The sequence below is a fragment of the Pelmatolapia mariae genome, linkage group LG8 (genome assembly GCF_036321145.2).
Source record: "Pelmatolapia mariae isolate MD_Pm_ZW linkage group LG8, Pm_UMD_F_2, whole genome shotgun sequence".
Lineage (NCBI taxonomy): Eukaryota > Metazoa > Chordata > Actinopteri > Cichliformes > Cichlidae > Pelmatolapia > Pelmatolapia mariae.
In genome coordinates this window covers 6,840,728-6,855,804 of record NC_086234.1, presented here as the reverse complement: position 1 = coordinate 6,855,804, position 15,077 = coordinate 6,840,728, and the positions used below count along the sequence as shown (strand labels likewise).

General features: G+C 40.6%; 2 protein-coding genes across 2 annotated transcripts; one reads left to right on the top strand and one right to left on the bottom strand.

Annotated features, from left to right (window-relative positions):
- Positions 1 to 8,552: 8,552 nt before the first annotated feature.
- Positions 8,553 to 11,026, bottom strand: LOC134633061 (glucose-6-phosphatase catalytic subunit 1-like). The gene is made up of 5 exons (XM_063481922.1): positions 10,757 to 11,026; positions 10,557 to 10,666; positions 9,915 to 10,017; positions 9,484 to 9,599; positions 8,553 to 9,325 (listed from the first exon to the last, which is right to left on the bottom strand). Exons 1-5 carry the CDS (start codon positions 10,987 to 10,989, stop codon positions 8,823 to 8,825), a joined length of 1,065 nt encoding a protein of 354 aa, XP_063337992.1. The 5' UTR covers positions 10,990 to 11,026; the 3' UTR covers positions 8,553 to 8,822.
- Positions 11,027 to 12,104: 1,078 nt separating this feature from the next.
- Positions 12,105 to 14,306, top strand: LOC134633089 (glucose-6-phosphatase catalytic subunit 1). Its single transcript, XM_063481947.1, has 5 exons — positions 12,105 to 12,322; positions 12,446 to 12,555; positions 13,143 to 13,248; positions 13,335 to 13,450; positions 13,798 to 14,306. The coding sequence occupies exons 1-5, from the start codon at positions 12,105 to 12,107 to the stop codon at positions 14,304 to 14,306; spliced, it is 1,059 nt and encodes a 352-aa protein (XP_063338017.1).
- Positions 14,307 to 15,077: the final 771 nt, after the last annotated feature.

Sequence of the window (15,077 nt, the reverse complement as noted above, 5' to 3'; positions counted from 1 at the left end):
TGTCCAAGTCAACTTTATTCTGATTATAAAAGGTTTGGACAGCAGGTATGTGGTTCTGCTCCATGACATCGTCCAACCTCAGTAGAAAAACTTTGTAGAATCGGAAGTCTGAGATTTTTGGCTAATGGGGCGTGCGTTTTGGTTTTCTATTTGTCATATTGTTACGTGTTGTTGTAACTTCTGCTGCCCTCTTGGCCAGGTCTATCTTGAAAAAGAGATTTTAATCTCTTTTAAATGTATGTGATTTTTTCACCTGATTGGAATATTCAAAATGAAATCTTATAACAAAAAGGACTTCAAGCCAAAAATAAAAAAGAGACTGGATTTCAGAGGCAACATCATTTAATCTCTGAAACTGTGCATGTTTGCCTTGATGCTCAAATGAAATCTAACAGTAAGACCTGAATAATGTAACCTGACTTTTTGGATTAATAAGTAGTACCTAATCTCAGCCTTAAAGACTTTAATAGACTGATCATCCCCGTGAGTTATTAGATGTCTTTTCAGTTCGTCTTTCCTCAGGAATGTTTTCCCACGGGATGTGTCAGCTCTCCTTTGTGGACACCCATGTGTTTGGAGAGTGAAGCTTTTCCCACAGACATTACACAGATAGAGCTTCTCACCTGTGTGGGATCTCATGTGGATCTTCAGCGCGTCTGTGACAACTTTTTATCACAGATCACGCTTTGATGTGTGGACCCTGCTGTATGGATCTTCATGTGTTTTCAGAGCGCCCCTTTGTCCAAACTCTTTCCTGCACATCCTGCACAGAAACAGCTTCTCCTCCGTATGGATTCTCATGTGAGCCTTCATGTATTCTTCAAAGCTAAAGCTCCGACCACACACGCTGCAAACACATGGTCTCTCCCCAGTGGGAGCTCTCATATGCCCCATCAGGTTTCCATTTTGAGTAAACGCTTTCCCGCAGACAGTGCAGACAAATGGTTTCTCTCCTGTGTGTGTTCTCATGTACAGTTCCGTGTGTTTGTGGCCTTCAAAATGTTTGCCGCAAACTTCACAGTCATTTATTTGGGGGTAAGCTTACATCGAAGCTTCAAGGTTTCCTGGGTCTCAAAATGTTTCCCACACACGCCACACATATCTGCATCCTTCTTGCCTTCCTGTGCATGCTTCAAGAAAGAGGTAGCAGAAAGACTTGCTAGAGAAATCCCTCTTCCTGTGTCCCTTAGACTTTGTTTTTTCTGTCCGTTTTATCACTCTGTTCACTTTTCTTCCAGTCCTCATCACTCTCACCCTCTGTACTCTCAGCATCAGAAAGGTCTGCCTCAGATGTTTCCACAGACTTCACAAACATCTGCACTTTTTTTCATGTGTCAGTGCACATTTCAGAAAAATGCATCTGTACTGAAAAAACTCTGCAACAACTGCATTCAGTATTTGGTTTTTGTTTGTTGTAGCTGTTCTCTGAGAACGATTTTTCATCTTTTTTGGAAAGATTTTCCATTCACTTTGTAAACATCCATACCTGGAGTTCCTGTCCGAGGTGTTCTTGTCTTTGATTTAAGTAGCTCATCTTTTATATCTTTATCTTGACTCCCACCTTTTGTATTTTTGTTGACAGTACCTTTAGGTTGAGGTCCCCTTTTCTGCTTGTTGGGTTTAGTAAAACTGTGAAGGCTTGCTGTTGATAAACTCAGAGTCTATCTCTGTATACATGTCTTTAATCTGTCATAGATCAGGCCTTGTCTCATCATGCATCTGCTACTCAGATGAAATGTTCTTTTCACCACTGGACCCAAACAGTGATACTTTATCTAAAAGGAATATCAAAGAGGAAATTCCACATGGAAACAATGCCAATTAAAAAAACAACATTAAAGGCAGCGATTATATTTCTGACATGTATTGATTTGTGTTTCTGGATGTAAATTAAATAGTCCTACTTTTAAAAGGCAAAAAGGTCCCCATTTAAAAGCTGGATGGGATGGGGGTGGTGTAAATAATGTCACACAGTGCAGTTAAAAACTCTCCAAATGTGTTAACCTTAGCTGCATTATTTATTTTCACCAAAACTACTTACTACTACTTACGATTTAGACACTAAAAGCTACACAGGGTTATTTTTCATTCATTATCCTTAATTTATCCAGGTAAAAGTCTCATTGAAATAAAGAAACCGTGGAAAAGAATAAACTAAATATTGAAATGGATGACATGAAGTAATTTTACTTTTCAAGATCATTTCACACTTCCCTCGTGTAACCTGTGTGTAGGCACAAATGACACAAAAGAGCACAGTCAAAAAGTAGTGAATGAAGCCTCCAGAGACCAAAAATTCAACCAAACACAGAATTGATCCTAAGCCTATAAAGCTCTAAAAAGTGTTTGCACCCAAACTCAATCTGGAAGGACTAATTAAGTTAAAAAAAAATAAATAAATACACAATCACAAAAATGAGGACAAAAGAAGAAGTGGAAGGGAAGGCCTAAAAATACTATCTCCAGCAGGTAAACAGTATCTTAAAGTCATGTCCGTAAGAAACAGGACAAAAATCCATCAAAGGACTTGATGCAGGACCTGAAAGATGCATCTGGCCTTTCAGTTGAGGCACCTGCTGTTCACTGAAGCCTCATTAGTGAAGGTCACCCTTACTTACAGAAGCTTCAATAATAAAAATGTCTCCACTTTTTGCTCAGTATGAACGATATAAAAACAAACTAGCTGAAGGCAGGTCACCCTGATAAATGTCACTACTGAAGCAGTCATTTCTTTTAAAAGGGGTCTTGTGTTTCCAAACCTGGAGTGTGCAGCATTTTCTCCGTTACGTCCTCCACAACTTCTGTCAGTCTCTTCTTCTTCTTCTTCTGTATAGGGTTTATTGGCGGTTGGCAAACAGCAAAATGGTGCATTACCGCCACCAACTGGTGTGGAGTGTGGACCGAAATGACAAAAATAAATAATTAAACAAATAAATTAATTAATTAAAATAAAAGAAAATATTCAAATTCTTCCGAACAAATGGGTCTGTCTTAAAAACCAAAACACAGCCTGATAACTTTCACTCATAGAGCTCACGCGAAATAAATCAAACAAGTCCAACTTCACTTTCATATCGTCCAGCTTTTTGATCCGCTGTCTCCTCTCCATATCATACTTCTGACAATGCAATAAAACAAGTTCTATTGCTTCCTGTTCCCTAGTGCAGTCACACTCCCCTGTACAGTGTTTACCTATTAAAAAATAATGTGCTATTTAAGCCAGTGTGTCCAAATCTCAGTCGTGATATAATCGTCTCCTCTCTCCTGTTTCGTCCTGTACTTCTCATTTCCCCCACTTTCCTTTGGATGTTGTACAACCATCGCCCTTTCCTCTCCTCCTCCCATTGCTTTTGCCACCTTTCCTTCATTTTGTGTCGTATTCTGCTCTTGAGCTCCGTCCTACTCACACTAATAACCATATCTATCATTCTGTCAGTCTCTCCGCGACCAGCCTCCATTTCACTCATAATGGAGCACAGAGGCATTTATTTCCATTTCTGAATATTTTTTATAACTCCTAGAGCTGCGTAAACACTTTATCACACATGCAACAAACTAACAACTTAAAAGCCCGAACAAACTGAAAAGGAGCCATGTTGCTTCTGGTGTTTTCTTCATTTTCAAATTGAAGAAATACTTTTGGTCAGTGGCACAACACTGCCACCTTTTAATATGTGGTCACTGCACTGAGCAGGTAATACAGTATTACTGCTATACTTCATTGTATCTAAAAGAACAGGGAAATCGTTGTACATTTTACTATGACTAGATTTAATTCAGAGCTTTATTTGGCATATTTCTTGGCACACATTCAACAAGGTGCTGGAAACATTTCTCAGAGGTTTTTAACCATAATAACATGAAAGTGTCACACGAGTTGCTGCATATTTGTCAGGTTTTAGTTCTATTCGTTCTGTCACATTCTAATATAATCCTATAAAAGCATGTCAGTCTTTCAACTGCCATGCTCCACTACACAGCAGATAAGACTAAACAGCCAAAAATTTAACACAGACATGGCAATAACTGAACCTCTGCCCTGTGACAGGGCTAACACATCAGGCGTGCAAACAGGTAGGCAAATTCATTATAAAACCACAAAAATGCATGCCTGTTTTGCAACTACGGGACCCACACAGCAGTCAAGACTGACAAGAATTATCCAAATATGCATAATATTTTACCAGGCCCCAAAGCCAAAATTGCATAGCATTAAACATAGTCAAGCACTCTTTTGCAGCAAAAGTAGTAGAGTGAAATTAATTAATGATAATATTAAACTGCTCATAATAAGCCAATCGTTGTTATCTCCATCTCAGTGCTTGGTTATTAAATGTGACTTGTTGCTCGGGGTTTAGGGTTTTGTTTTTGGGGGTTTTTTTGTCATGAGGGGGACTGATGTCCAAAGTGTTCAATATGAGGAAGGTTTTTAACCATGTTTTGGTTTTTTTGGGTTTTTTTTCTTTTTTTTGTCTGTCCCTTTTGGTTCTTTAGCTGTCAGAATTGTTGTCTGAAGACCAACAAGGATACCAAATGGATTTATTTTGCCAAATGGATCATCATGGCATTGCCGTATTGGTCCATTTGATCAAACTTTGTTGTTATTATTTATTTTATTTTCAGTTGTTACAGATGGGACAGACATGACTGGGGGATAGGAAAGTGAGAAAGAAAGAGAGGAAGGAAAAGAAAAACAGAAGGGAAAAGGGACAGTGAGAAAGGGCACTTACAAAGACAAAGAGAGAAAAAAAAATCTCCTGGATCACCTGTTGAGAGAAAAAGAAGAGAAAACAAGCAAAAAACAAAACAAAAAACAAAGCAACATACTAAACACAACACCATCCCGTTAATCTAGCTAAGTGTGAACAGCAGTAAATACTAAATATTGAATGTTGTTGTGCAGCACGCAGGACCGACAGCGCACAATGTGCTTTGAAGTAGCAGCTAAGAAAGGTGTAGTTTATGTCTATGAACAGTGAACACCCGTGTGCACACCTGTGTGGATCAGCGCGCTTGTATACAAAAGGTTTCTCCATGTAACGGTCTGCTAGAGGGTGTAGAGGGCCATAGCCCCGTCCCCCAGGGCATGAAGCAGGCATGGAGGAGATCCAGGCTCCCGACATCCAGAGGCCCCAGAGTGCGAGAGCCCAAGGAGGACCACCGGAGGGGCATCCGTGCCACCCTCCTGGGAAGGGCTGAGGAGATCCCCAGACGAGGGGTCACCCAGTAGCCACGGAGCAGAAGCCAGAGGGGGCTGCACCGGCATGCCCGCCGGCTCTGCCGGCAGCCAGCTGTGCCAGAGTGAACCGAGTCGCAGGCCCCGAGGCCGGAGGCCCAAGGGCCCCCTTTGCCCCGGAAGAGGCCTGACCGAGCGACAGGCACCAGGCCCCGCCAAGTAGCCACCGGGAGTGAGCTGGTGCATACCTGAGCGCCCAGCCCCGGACACCAAGAACCACCAATGCACCAACCCCTGAGGGCATCAGTTACCGGCAGGGAGTGTGGTGAGGGGAGATAGACCTCCACACTTAACCATGTTTTTAATTGAAGTTGGAGAATGGTCACATGGATGAGGTAAAGGGGGGAAAACATTTTTTTCTTAGAGTTTTTAGGATTATGAAGTTGCTCCTTAAACTTAATAATTTTACAATATAGTAGTTATTAAAAATACTGTGATGTAATTATATTAACTAATGATGGGTAGAAGCTGATAACTGAAAATTTCTGGCCACTGTAGATTATAATGCTTGGTCATTATTTAAAGAATCTAAACCTTATTGTTTATCACAAATTAGAACAACAGGAATCACGTTAAAGTGTTGGGGGCGGGGTTTGCTTGTTTTTTTGTCTTTTTTAATTGGCAGGAGGTGCTGCGATGTCTTACTTGTGCGACAGAGGGTGCTGCAATACCCTCTAACACCTTGCTTCCCATGCCATGCACTGAGTTGCTGGCAGAGGATGCGCAGTTGAACGAGTGTACCTAATAAAGTGACTGATGAGAGTATAGGGAAGTGAGACAGCCTGCATATAACGGTACAGCAGATGCACCAAGAGGACCAACTGAACATTCTTCCCGATATTTTTCACCATATATAGTGTCATCGACACTATATATCAAGTCCTCTAAGAGTACCCGCATTACATATTCAAACATCAAGCAAAAGTATCAATAATATGCGTGTTTTAGCTGGGACTTTAATATTTACCTGCATCTCTCTGTCACACACACCTTTCCTTTGAGCGTCCAGACCTCCCGTGTCTGAGAGAGATGGAGTTAGTGGGTATTAGGAACTGCGTGAGCGCATCCATGTGCGTCATTGAGAATGTGACAGACTCAGTGATTGCATCGATTCTGAGAGCTTGTTGTTCTCATTCCTGATTTTTTTTAAGGCACAAATTTGCCAATGACAAGCCAGCAACCGTCTTTGTCTCTTTATGTCTGCACGGATGCTTAGCAAAACTCTACCGCTTTGTGATAGCGGCCAAATTCTTTTAAATTAAATTTTCTATCAATCTTTACGCATTTTTATGCAACTGCAGCAAATCTCACTTTACTTGGTGTTTTTCCTCTTGTGTCCCACTTAACTGTTCATCAGGCATGTCACGTGTGTATTATGCAAAACACAGAATGGCAAATATTGAATGTTCAGTGTGCACTTTCGGCCCCGTGTGCCTGACGGGCCCACAGACACGGGTATGACGTGGGAAATCGCTGTCATCACTGCAAGTCGAGATAACGGATCTGAGTTAATTATTGATATCATCCCAAAATGTTATCTTTATCATATGAGGTTATACAACAGCCAAATGGGACACGGGGTCTCTGGAGGGGACGTGAGGACGAGCGAATATATTCTTGATGTATTCAACATCAGGTCTGTTTTTCAGTGTCCAAGATTTACTGCTTATCTGATCCCATAGGAATCCAATAATAGAGCAAAGCTGGAAATGTCTTTAAACAGTGAGCTTTTATTTGTGTCTCTGGCAAAAGAGGGGAAAAAAACAACAAAGTTGATGAAGTCTCATGTCAGGTATTCAGCTTCTTCTTAACTGTATTAAATTCCTATGGATCTATTATAAGTCGATGTAAAAACATATTAAAAAACTGTCCAATTGTATGCTAGTGCATGCATTTTTCTCCACTATAGGCTAATTTATCAAACTATATTGTTTGATTTGCATATCCAAATGGAGGCAGGATAGAATAAGTACATGTAAGTACATTTAAGTACTTAGTACTTTCATTTCCATCTACTTTAAGAATTTACTTAAAGTAGATGCTATGATTCAGAGAAAAATATTGCATTTTAAACAACATTATATATTGGAGTATTAGAACTGTAGTTAATGTAAAAATAAGAATGAATAAAATGTAACCCATTTAAAAAATGTCTATGTGTGTGTGTGTGTGCAAATATAACAATTTTCTGTTGTTTTTTTCTAATAAAAAAGTAAGTAAGCATTTTAAAGTTGTATGTAATTGGTAATTCATTAAATTTACTTTTATGTCATTTCAGCTTTTATCGTTTTGTTGTTTTATTGTCTAAACTTTATTCTCTTCTTTCCTTTTTACTGTTTTAGTAAACAGATTAAACCAGGGATGTCAAACTCATTTTACATCAGGGGCCACATACAGCTCATTTTGTTCAGTAAAACTACATGATAAATGTGTATAATGACAGAAAGACGTATGGATAGTTCATTGCACTGCCCTGTAATTATAAAATATAAAGTTTTTTGTTAGTTTACTGTGAATAACAGGAACTTTCCCATCATTTAATTGTTTATTATTTTGGTGTAGGATGAATGACAGTGAGGGTAGGAAGTCTTTATCAATAGGAAAAGCTGTAAAACATGAAAATACTGAACATACTTTTTAGTATTAAGTTTAAAATCGATACATTGCTTCACATTATCTGAAAACTGTCCACTTGGCTGGATTTGAGTCTTCACCAGGCCAATTATGGCCCTGGGGCCTTATGTTTGACACCCCTGGATTAAACTGATGAGCCCCTTTTAATATTTGCATATGTATTTTTATCTCTGCACCTACTGTACCTTTCATTTCTGCACATATAGTATATTTTATACTGCATATGTGTTATTTATTGTTGGTTACTGCTTTCTTTTCTTTAAGCACTGATGTGGGACAGTACACCAATTTCATTGTACTGTTGTACAGTGCATGACTGTGCAACGATAATAAATTGCAAATAATGAGTTAAAAGTGTTTGTTTTCTGTTTATTTTCTTTTAATTGAGATTATTCTGAATATTATTCTTATTGTGTGATTTTTAAAAAAAAAAAAAAGAAAGCTGAGTATCTGAGTAAAATGGAATAAATCTAAGTCTTAGTCTAAGCGGAAGAAAATGGTCATTAGTCAAGTATTAAAGGTACATTCCAGTAATAGAACATTTTTAAAAATGAACCAAGTCATTTTTTTTACATTTACAAAATTTTTATTTAAAAATATTTCAACAGTCCCAAAAATACTTTTAATGACATTGAAAAAATACATTATTAATACAGTTAAAATACTATACTGAAGTCGTGAATGACCGTCCAGGACAAGCGTCATTATCGTGTTGTCGCATATTCAAAATAGTTCTTTGTGAATGTCACTGGGCATCCCGGATAGTGCTTTCACTTAGTGTCACACAATGTTCAAGGTTCAGTGTCCAAATAACACAAAATGCATTTTCCTGTTGATCTCAAAGCTTTTCCTGAGGATCACGTGGCCGTGTGGATAAAACAAGCACCAAAGGAATGTGTTTTAATAGGAAGAGATTTCCTTTTCATTAGTCTTTGTGATATGAAGTTGGTGCTCACACTGCCTTTTTGTTGTGCTGGCTCAGAGATCGGTTCACGCAGTATGGGATGATACTGACAGTGACCAGTGGCACTGTGGCACTCTTGCAGAATGACAGCAGGTAGAAGAGGGCAGCGGTATGTGTGGGAGGCTTGAAGGAGTCAAACAGGTGCAGCAGGAGCAGAGAGCTGATGATGCATCCTGCTTTGACCAACGGGCTGCTGCTCTTTTTGGTTTCGGTGTAGAGGGGGGAGTGCAGGCCCAGACCCAGGCCAAACAGCGTGCCCATGTTGCGGAGGAGGCTGGCAAAAGGCGTGGTGTCCAGGTGGACCCACTCTGGTCTGATGCACCACTTCTGGGCTTTCTCCATGGTCCACAGCAGGTCCACACCCAGAGCTTTGAGCAGCACATAGAAGCCAACAGCGAAGGAGGTGAGGAACAGAGTCGTGTAGAAATACTTCTTCATGCTGGCGCTGTAGATCCACTGAGTTCTGTTAAAGGCCTCAGCCACAATCATACCTAGAAAACAATGACCCACATTAGGAAAGCAGAGGCGAACATTTTGCGTTACTTATCATACCACTGCAGGCTTAATAACTGACCATATTTCTGACTATATATTTTACTGAACGACTGAGGCATAGCCAGCCATTCACTGAAACTGTAAAAATACTCACCTGTGATAAGACCAGCGATGACCTGGTGGGGGAAGTGGGCAGCAATAAAGACCCTAGAGAGGCAGACACACACCTGGACCCCACAAAAAAGTGTCCACAGAAGAGCCTTCAGATACCTGTTGAAGTACAAATTCACACAGCTTAGATTCATTGATTTCCAGCAGCTCGAGATTACATGAAAGAGAATCTTTTGAAGCACTGTGACAATAAACACAGTTATTCTTCTCTTATCATGAGAACTTCAGCTGCCTGCACGTCAAAACAACCCGTGTTTAACACCCTGTTTTCAATCAATACTTCTCAGAAGTCAATGATCAACCCCAGCACGAAGAGATAGTGTGTCCAGAGCGATAAGCTCTGAATGGAGAAAAATGGTAAACAACACCAAAATCGGCAGGGCCAAGAAAGGAAAAATAAAGTTACAGACTCACCACTGACTGTTTGTGGATTTGTTGCTGGTCATGATGGCGAGGATCGAGGTCACCAGGGTGTAGTAGACTCCTGCAGCTCCCATAGCATGGCCAGAGGGGCTGCCTGGGTAACACAGACAGAGGGAGGAAGGCAGTTATTAACATGTGGGCCAGAGCAACCTGCACTGCTCATTCATTCACTGTTGTTTTAACCTAAGTAATAAATGAATGAAAAAGATAGCCACTATTTTATTTTAACTTTATTTTAAACAACTCAATAAGCTCATATGTTTGGCTGCGGTCCAAATAACCTAACTGCAAATAACATAACATGCATGTTTATGGACTGTGTCACAGGGGAAACATGCAAACTCCACACAGAAAGGCAGACGGAAACCAGAGGATACAAAAGAAACGTTCTTTCTGTGATATGTACGAATTAAGCACAATATCACCTGACAGCATTAGGTCTTTATCTTGAGGATGAGTGCCAAGATGTAGAACTTTAGAATGATAATTTATTTGATTTGGCCAATTTACTTCAAAGTAAAGTTCAGGCAGGAACACATGCAGAGCGAGAGGAGCTGTGGGCTAATGGGAGTCGGTTTATTTTTACCCTCACGCAAGTTAATGCAGCCGTGCATGAATAGTGGTGTCTCTCACCTGGTCCAGTCTCACAGGTCATTGGGTACTGCTCGATGTGAGGGGGCACGGCGTTTGCATAGTAGGCTGTCTCGTGGACCCACCAGTACGGCCTCTCTCCAAACAGAATCCTGAAGAGGACAGCAGAAACATGCATTTAGTTACCATCTAAAAAAAGCTTATTTCACACGATTATATATCAGTTAAAAAAATACGCTCACCATTTGAACACTAAATTAAGCCAGTCTCCGATCACAGCCACCCAGATCAGCTTGATGCCCACTGAAGCCCGCAGGTGAAACCAAAGGGGGAAGAAGATGAAAAAGGTGTTCCTCAGATCAGCCGCCCAGGAGACCCAGAGAAACAAGCCCTGGGCATCTTTGTAGTTGGTCTGCAGGTAGTGGGTGCTGCTCACCCCGAAACCCTGCACGGCGTCCATCATGGCATTAAGCATCTTAGCGTTAAGAGGAAGAAATCTCAGTCTAGTGATGTGTGAGTGGAAGAACAGAGAGTGCTGTTATCAGCGAGACAGCTGGCTGTTTTTATAGCGAAGGGACCCACTACCCAAACGCATGCACACGCTGATCTTTGGACCTTACGCATGTGTAATAAAACACCGGGAGTCACTAGAGTTTGGGAGGCATGTCACACAAACAAGTTGGGAAGATAACAGGAAAACAAAACGTCAATCGTCTATCTTAGAATCACTGTACAGAGAGAGTCACAGGAGAGAGGGAGCCAATCGATCAGTGGCTGTCCTCCTCAAGTGTGACCCAAATTAAACACTTTGCAGAGAGATTTTTTTTCTGCTGACCCACAGACTATTTTTAAATGTCATCTTCATCTTCTTCATTTTTGTCCACGTGGCTTTGACTTTGGCATTAATAAAGGATAGCCGTGTTTTTCATATTTTCCCTTCTTACAAGTGCACATTCTCACTAATAATTTATCAGTTATGTCATTGATTTTTTAGTGAAAACATGCCGCCGTTCAGAATGATGGAGTAAGCCATTTCTATATTACATAAGGAGATCAATGATTAAATGAGTGAGTTTGGGATGAAACAAAGCTGATGAGATAGTTGGTGACAAAACAGAAAAAGAAAAAAAGAGATAGCAGGTGGAACATAAGGTACTGCACTCTTATGAAAGAAAGGTCTGGTGGGGACATCTGCACAGATTAGCTCATATTTTGTTCTGTTTCCAGAGACATGTTTACGAAAAGTTCAAAACCGTTTTGTTGTTTCTCACATTGGGGTTCAGGCACAAGTAGAGATAACGGGTCTTTGCTAGAAGTCTGCAATCTGTCCATGGGCAGCTGCTGCTTGCTGTTACGATAGCTTTTAGCAGAGGGGGCCCCCTGAGGTGTAAAGGTTAAGTGACCTGTCTGCACTGTCGCAAAGTTAAACAAACTTGCTAGCCTTGAGTAAAGTCCAGTGGGAATCATTCAGTGGAAGAACGGACAGGACGGCCTCAAAGAGCTTTGCTGAAACCTAACCAAGAAAAAAACCAATAAAGAGACGATATTTTCATAGCATCGTCCTCAGAAAGAGGTCTGGGTTGTGATATCATGGATCTTCTACACAGCTGGGGCGTGGAGCTGGCTGTCTATCTGCAGACCAGATATGGTAAATATGAAGGTTTGTTCAATCTGGCATCCACAGTGGCCGATCTGCACACCACGTTCTTCTGGTTGTTCCCGATCTGGTTCCACCTGCGGAGGGACACGGCACTCAGGCTCATCTGGGTGGCTGTCATCGGAGACTGGCTCAACTTGGTCCTAAAATGGTAACTGGGTGAAAGAGTCCAACTTGAACTAACTTAAAACTTAAACATTAAAAAAAGGAACAGTTGCATGATTCGTTTCCTGTTTTTTTTTTTTTTGTTTGTTTGTTTGTTTCACTGTGGCAGGGTTCTATTTGGGGAAAGACCTTACTGGTGGGTTCATGAGACCAAGTTTTATGGAGCAGGACCGGCCCCTTCACTCCAGCAGTTCCCCATCACATGTGAAACTGGACCAGGTAGAGCTCACGACAGGCATGCGGACCGCATGAAAACTGAATAGAACTAGTCTGTCATAATAGAATGATAAGATTTATCTGGCACAGTGCACAATTAGTCTGATAAATACTCCAGTATATCATTGCCAGATGATAGCTGTAACAATTGGCAACTGTACACGACTTTCTGTGAATGGGTATGACTTTAATGGTGATAAATAGGTAATAAACTTGTAGTGCCTTTTATCTTGCTCCAGTTTCTTTGAGAGATCTCTGTCCTTATACCTAATAGTAGAAGGGAAGGTAACAAGGTGCAAGTGTTTTTCTTGGGGGGGGGGGGGGGGGGGGGGGGGTACTGTAATTTTAAACATGTGTTATGTATGTATTAACGTTCTGGAAACTGAAAAAAAAAGATAAAAGATAACAACAACTTTCAGCAAAATATGACATATTCAAACCCCCTCAGACTTGGTATTGCGCTTACTCTGGTCACCTGCAAACACAACTGCCAAGTCTGACGAGGATTGGTCGTCACGATAGATGAAGAACCGACTGATTGGTTTTCACTCTAAATTAGTAAATACTAAGCCCAGTTTCTTTCTTTGCAGGAAGTCCTTCAGGTCATGCCATGGGTGCAGCTGGTGTCTGGTATGTGATGGTAACAGCGCTGCTCTCTATTGCAAGAGAAAAACAGTGCCCCTCGTTGCTATACAGGTGAGTCTGTGTTAATACAATCACCTTTTCTGGCTCTCTGGAGTCTTTAGGTTCTGTGCACCTACAATCAGTGTTGTCCCTGTCAGATTTTTGTATATAGGCCTGTGGATGCTAATGGGCCTGGTCGAGCTGGTGGTATGCATGTCCAGGGTCTACATGGCTGCTCACTTCCCACACCAGGTTATTGCAGGAATCATTACAGGTCAGTCCATCTAAAGAACTCTAGTCGATAAAGTGTTGACTTTTACAAGGACTTTGATGTGCAGAATTTTCATAAAAACATTTTGTGAGGGTTGGAAATTAAGTTTACTGAGTTATTATGTAGCCTACAACTACCAGTAGCATATTTTTAGGAGCAAATGCTAAAGATCAAACAAAGAAATATTGTAGAAGAAGAATTAAAATATGGCTCAGGTGTAAATGCAATGGCAAAATTACAAAAATATGATATATATCTTAGACCATTTTTACTTCAAATATTGTTTTATTGAGTGTACATGTTACACATTGTCCCTGTTTAATAAACCACCTTGTCTGTTTTCATCTTAGGCACACTGGTAGCTGAAGTTGTTTCCAAGGAGAAATGGATCTACAGCGCGAGCCTGAAGAAGTACTTCTTAATTACCCTCTTCCTCACCTCCTTTGCTGCTGGCTTTTATGTGCTTCTTAAAGCTCTGGATGTGGACCTGCTGTGGACCATGGAGAAAGCCCAGAAGTGGTGCATCAGGCCAGAGTGGGTTCACCTAGACTCTGCCCCCTTTGCTAGCCTCCTGCGGAACATGGGCAGCCTGTTTGGTCTGGGCCTCGGTCTGCACTCACCGTTCTACAAGACAACCAAGATGAAGATTATGAACGCCCCTTTCAGGATTGGATGTATTGTCATCTCTGTATCCCTGCTTCACCTGTTAGATGGATGGACATTTTCCCCTGAAAACCATATGACTTTCTATGCCCTTTCCTTTGGTAAAAGTGCTGTTGCACTTTTGATCCCAACTACTTTGGTGCCTTGGGCTCTCAGCAAGATTTACCCTGTAAAGACAGAAGGCAAAAACTTGTAGCTTTAAGGCAACTGGAGGATTAATGTTCTATATTTACAAGGATTCTTACTTCTCATTTTTAATAGACATGGATTAAGGCTCATCTGTACTGTTCACTGTTTTTTTCTGTTTTAATCTGGGTCTAGGTTAACTCCATATCTAGGAAACTTGCTATAGAGTTTTTGGAACATGTCTGAAGATATTGTGCTGGCTTTGTTACCATTTAGGAGCAGAGGGAAGAGGCTACTTTACTGATTGGAACAATAACATTTAATTGGATGTTACCATTCCCAGAATCTAGACTACTTAGGGACAGAAAAAGGACGTAGACACCCACCTAGCACTTTCAGATAATTGCTGTAAAGCTCACTGATAGACCACATTTGCTCAATTTGACCGTCCCCTTCACGGTATGAGCAGTAAAGGGTAAAAGTAAAACACAAAAAGTCATCTTAAACCTTTGTTGTTGTTGTTGTTTTGGATATGCTAAGCTAAGCTAAATCTTTCCTGGCTCTACAAAGTGCTAGCAGCCTTCTAATTTAGCTGGGTTTAAGTAAAATATGAACATTTTTCTACAAATGTTTTCTACTAATTGTTTTCTAAATGGTCTTATTGGAACTTCTGCTACAATTATTACAATTAACCTCCTTGAAACTGAATAATGGTTTATTTTTGTCCATCAAATTACATTTAGTCATGTTTTCATGTTTAGAATAACTGTCTTTTCAGTGTCTGTAATATTGTAAGCTTCTTTAACATCCACAGTATATATGAGATAAAGATTTTTACACA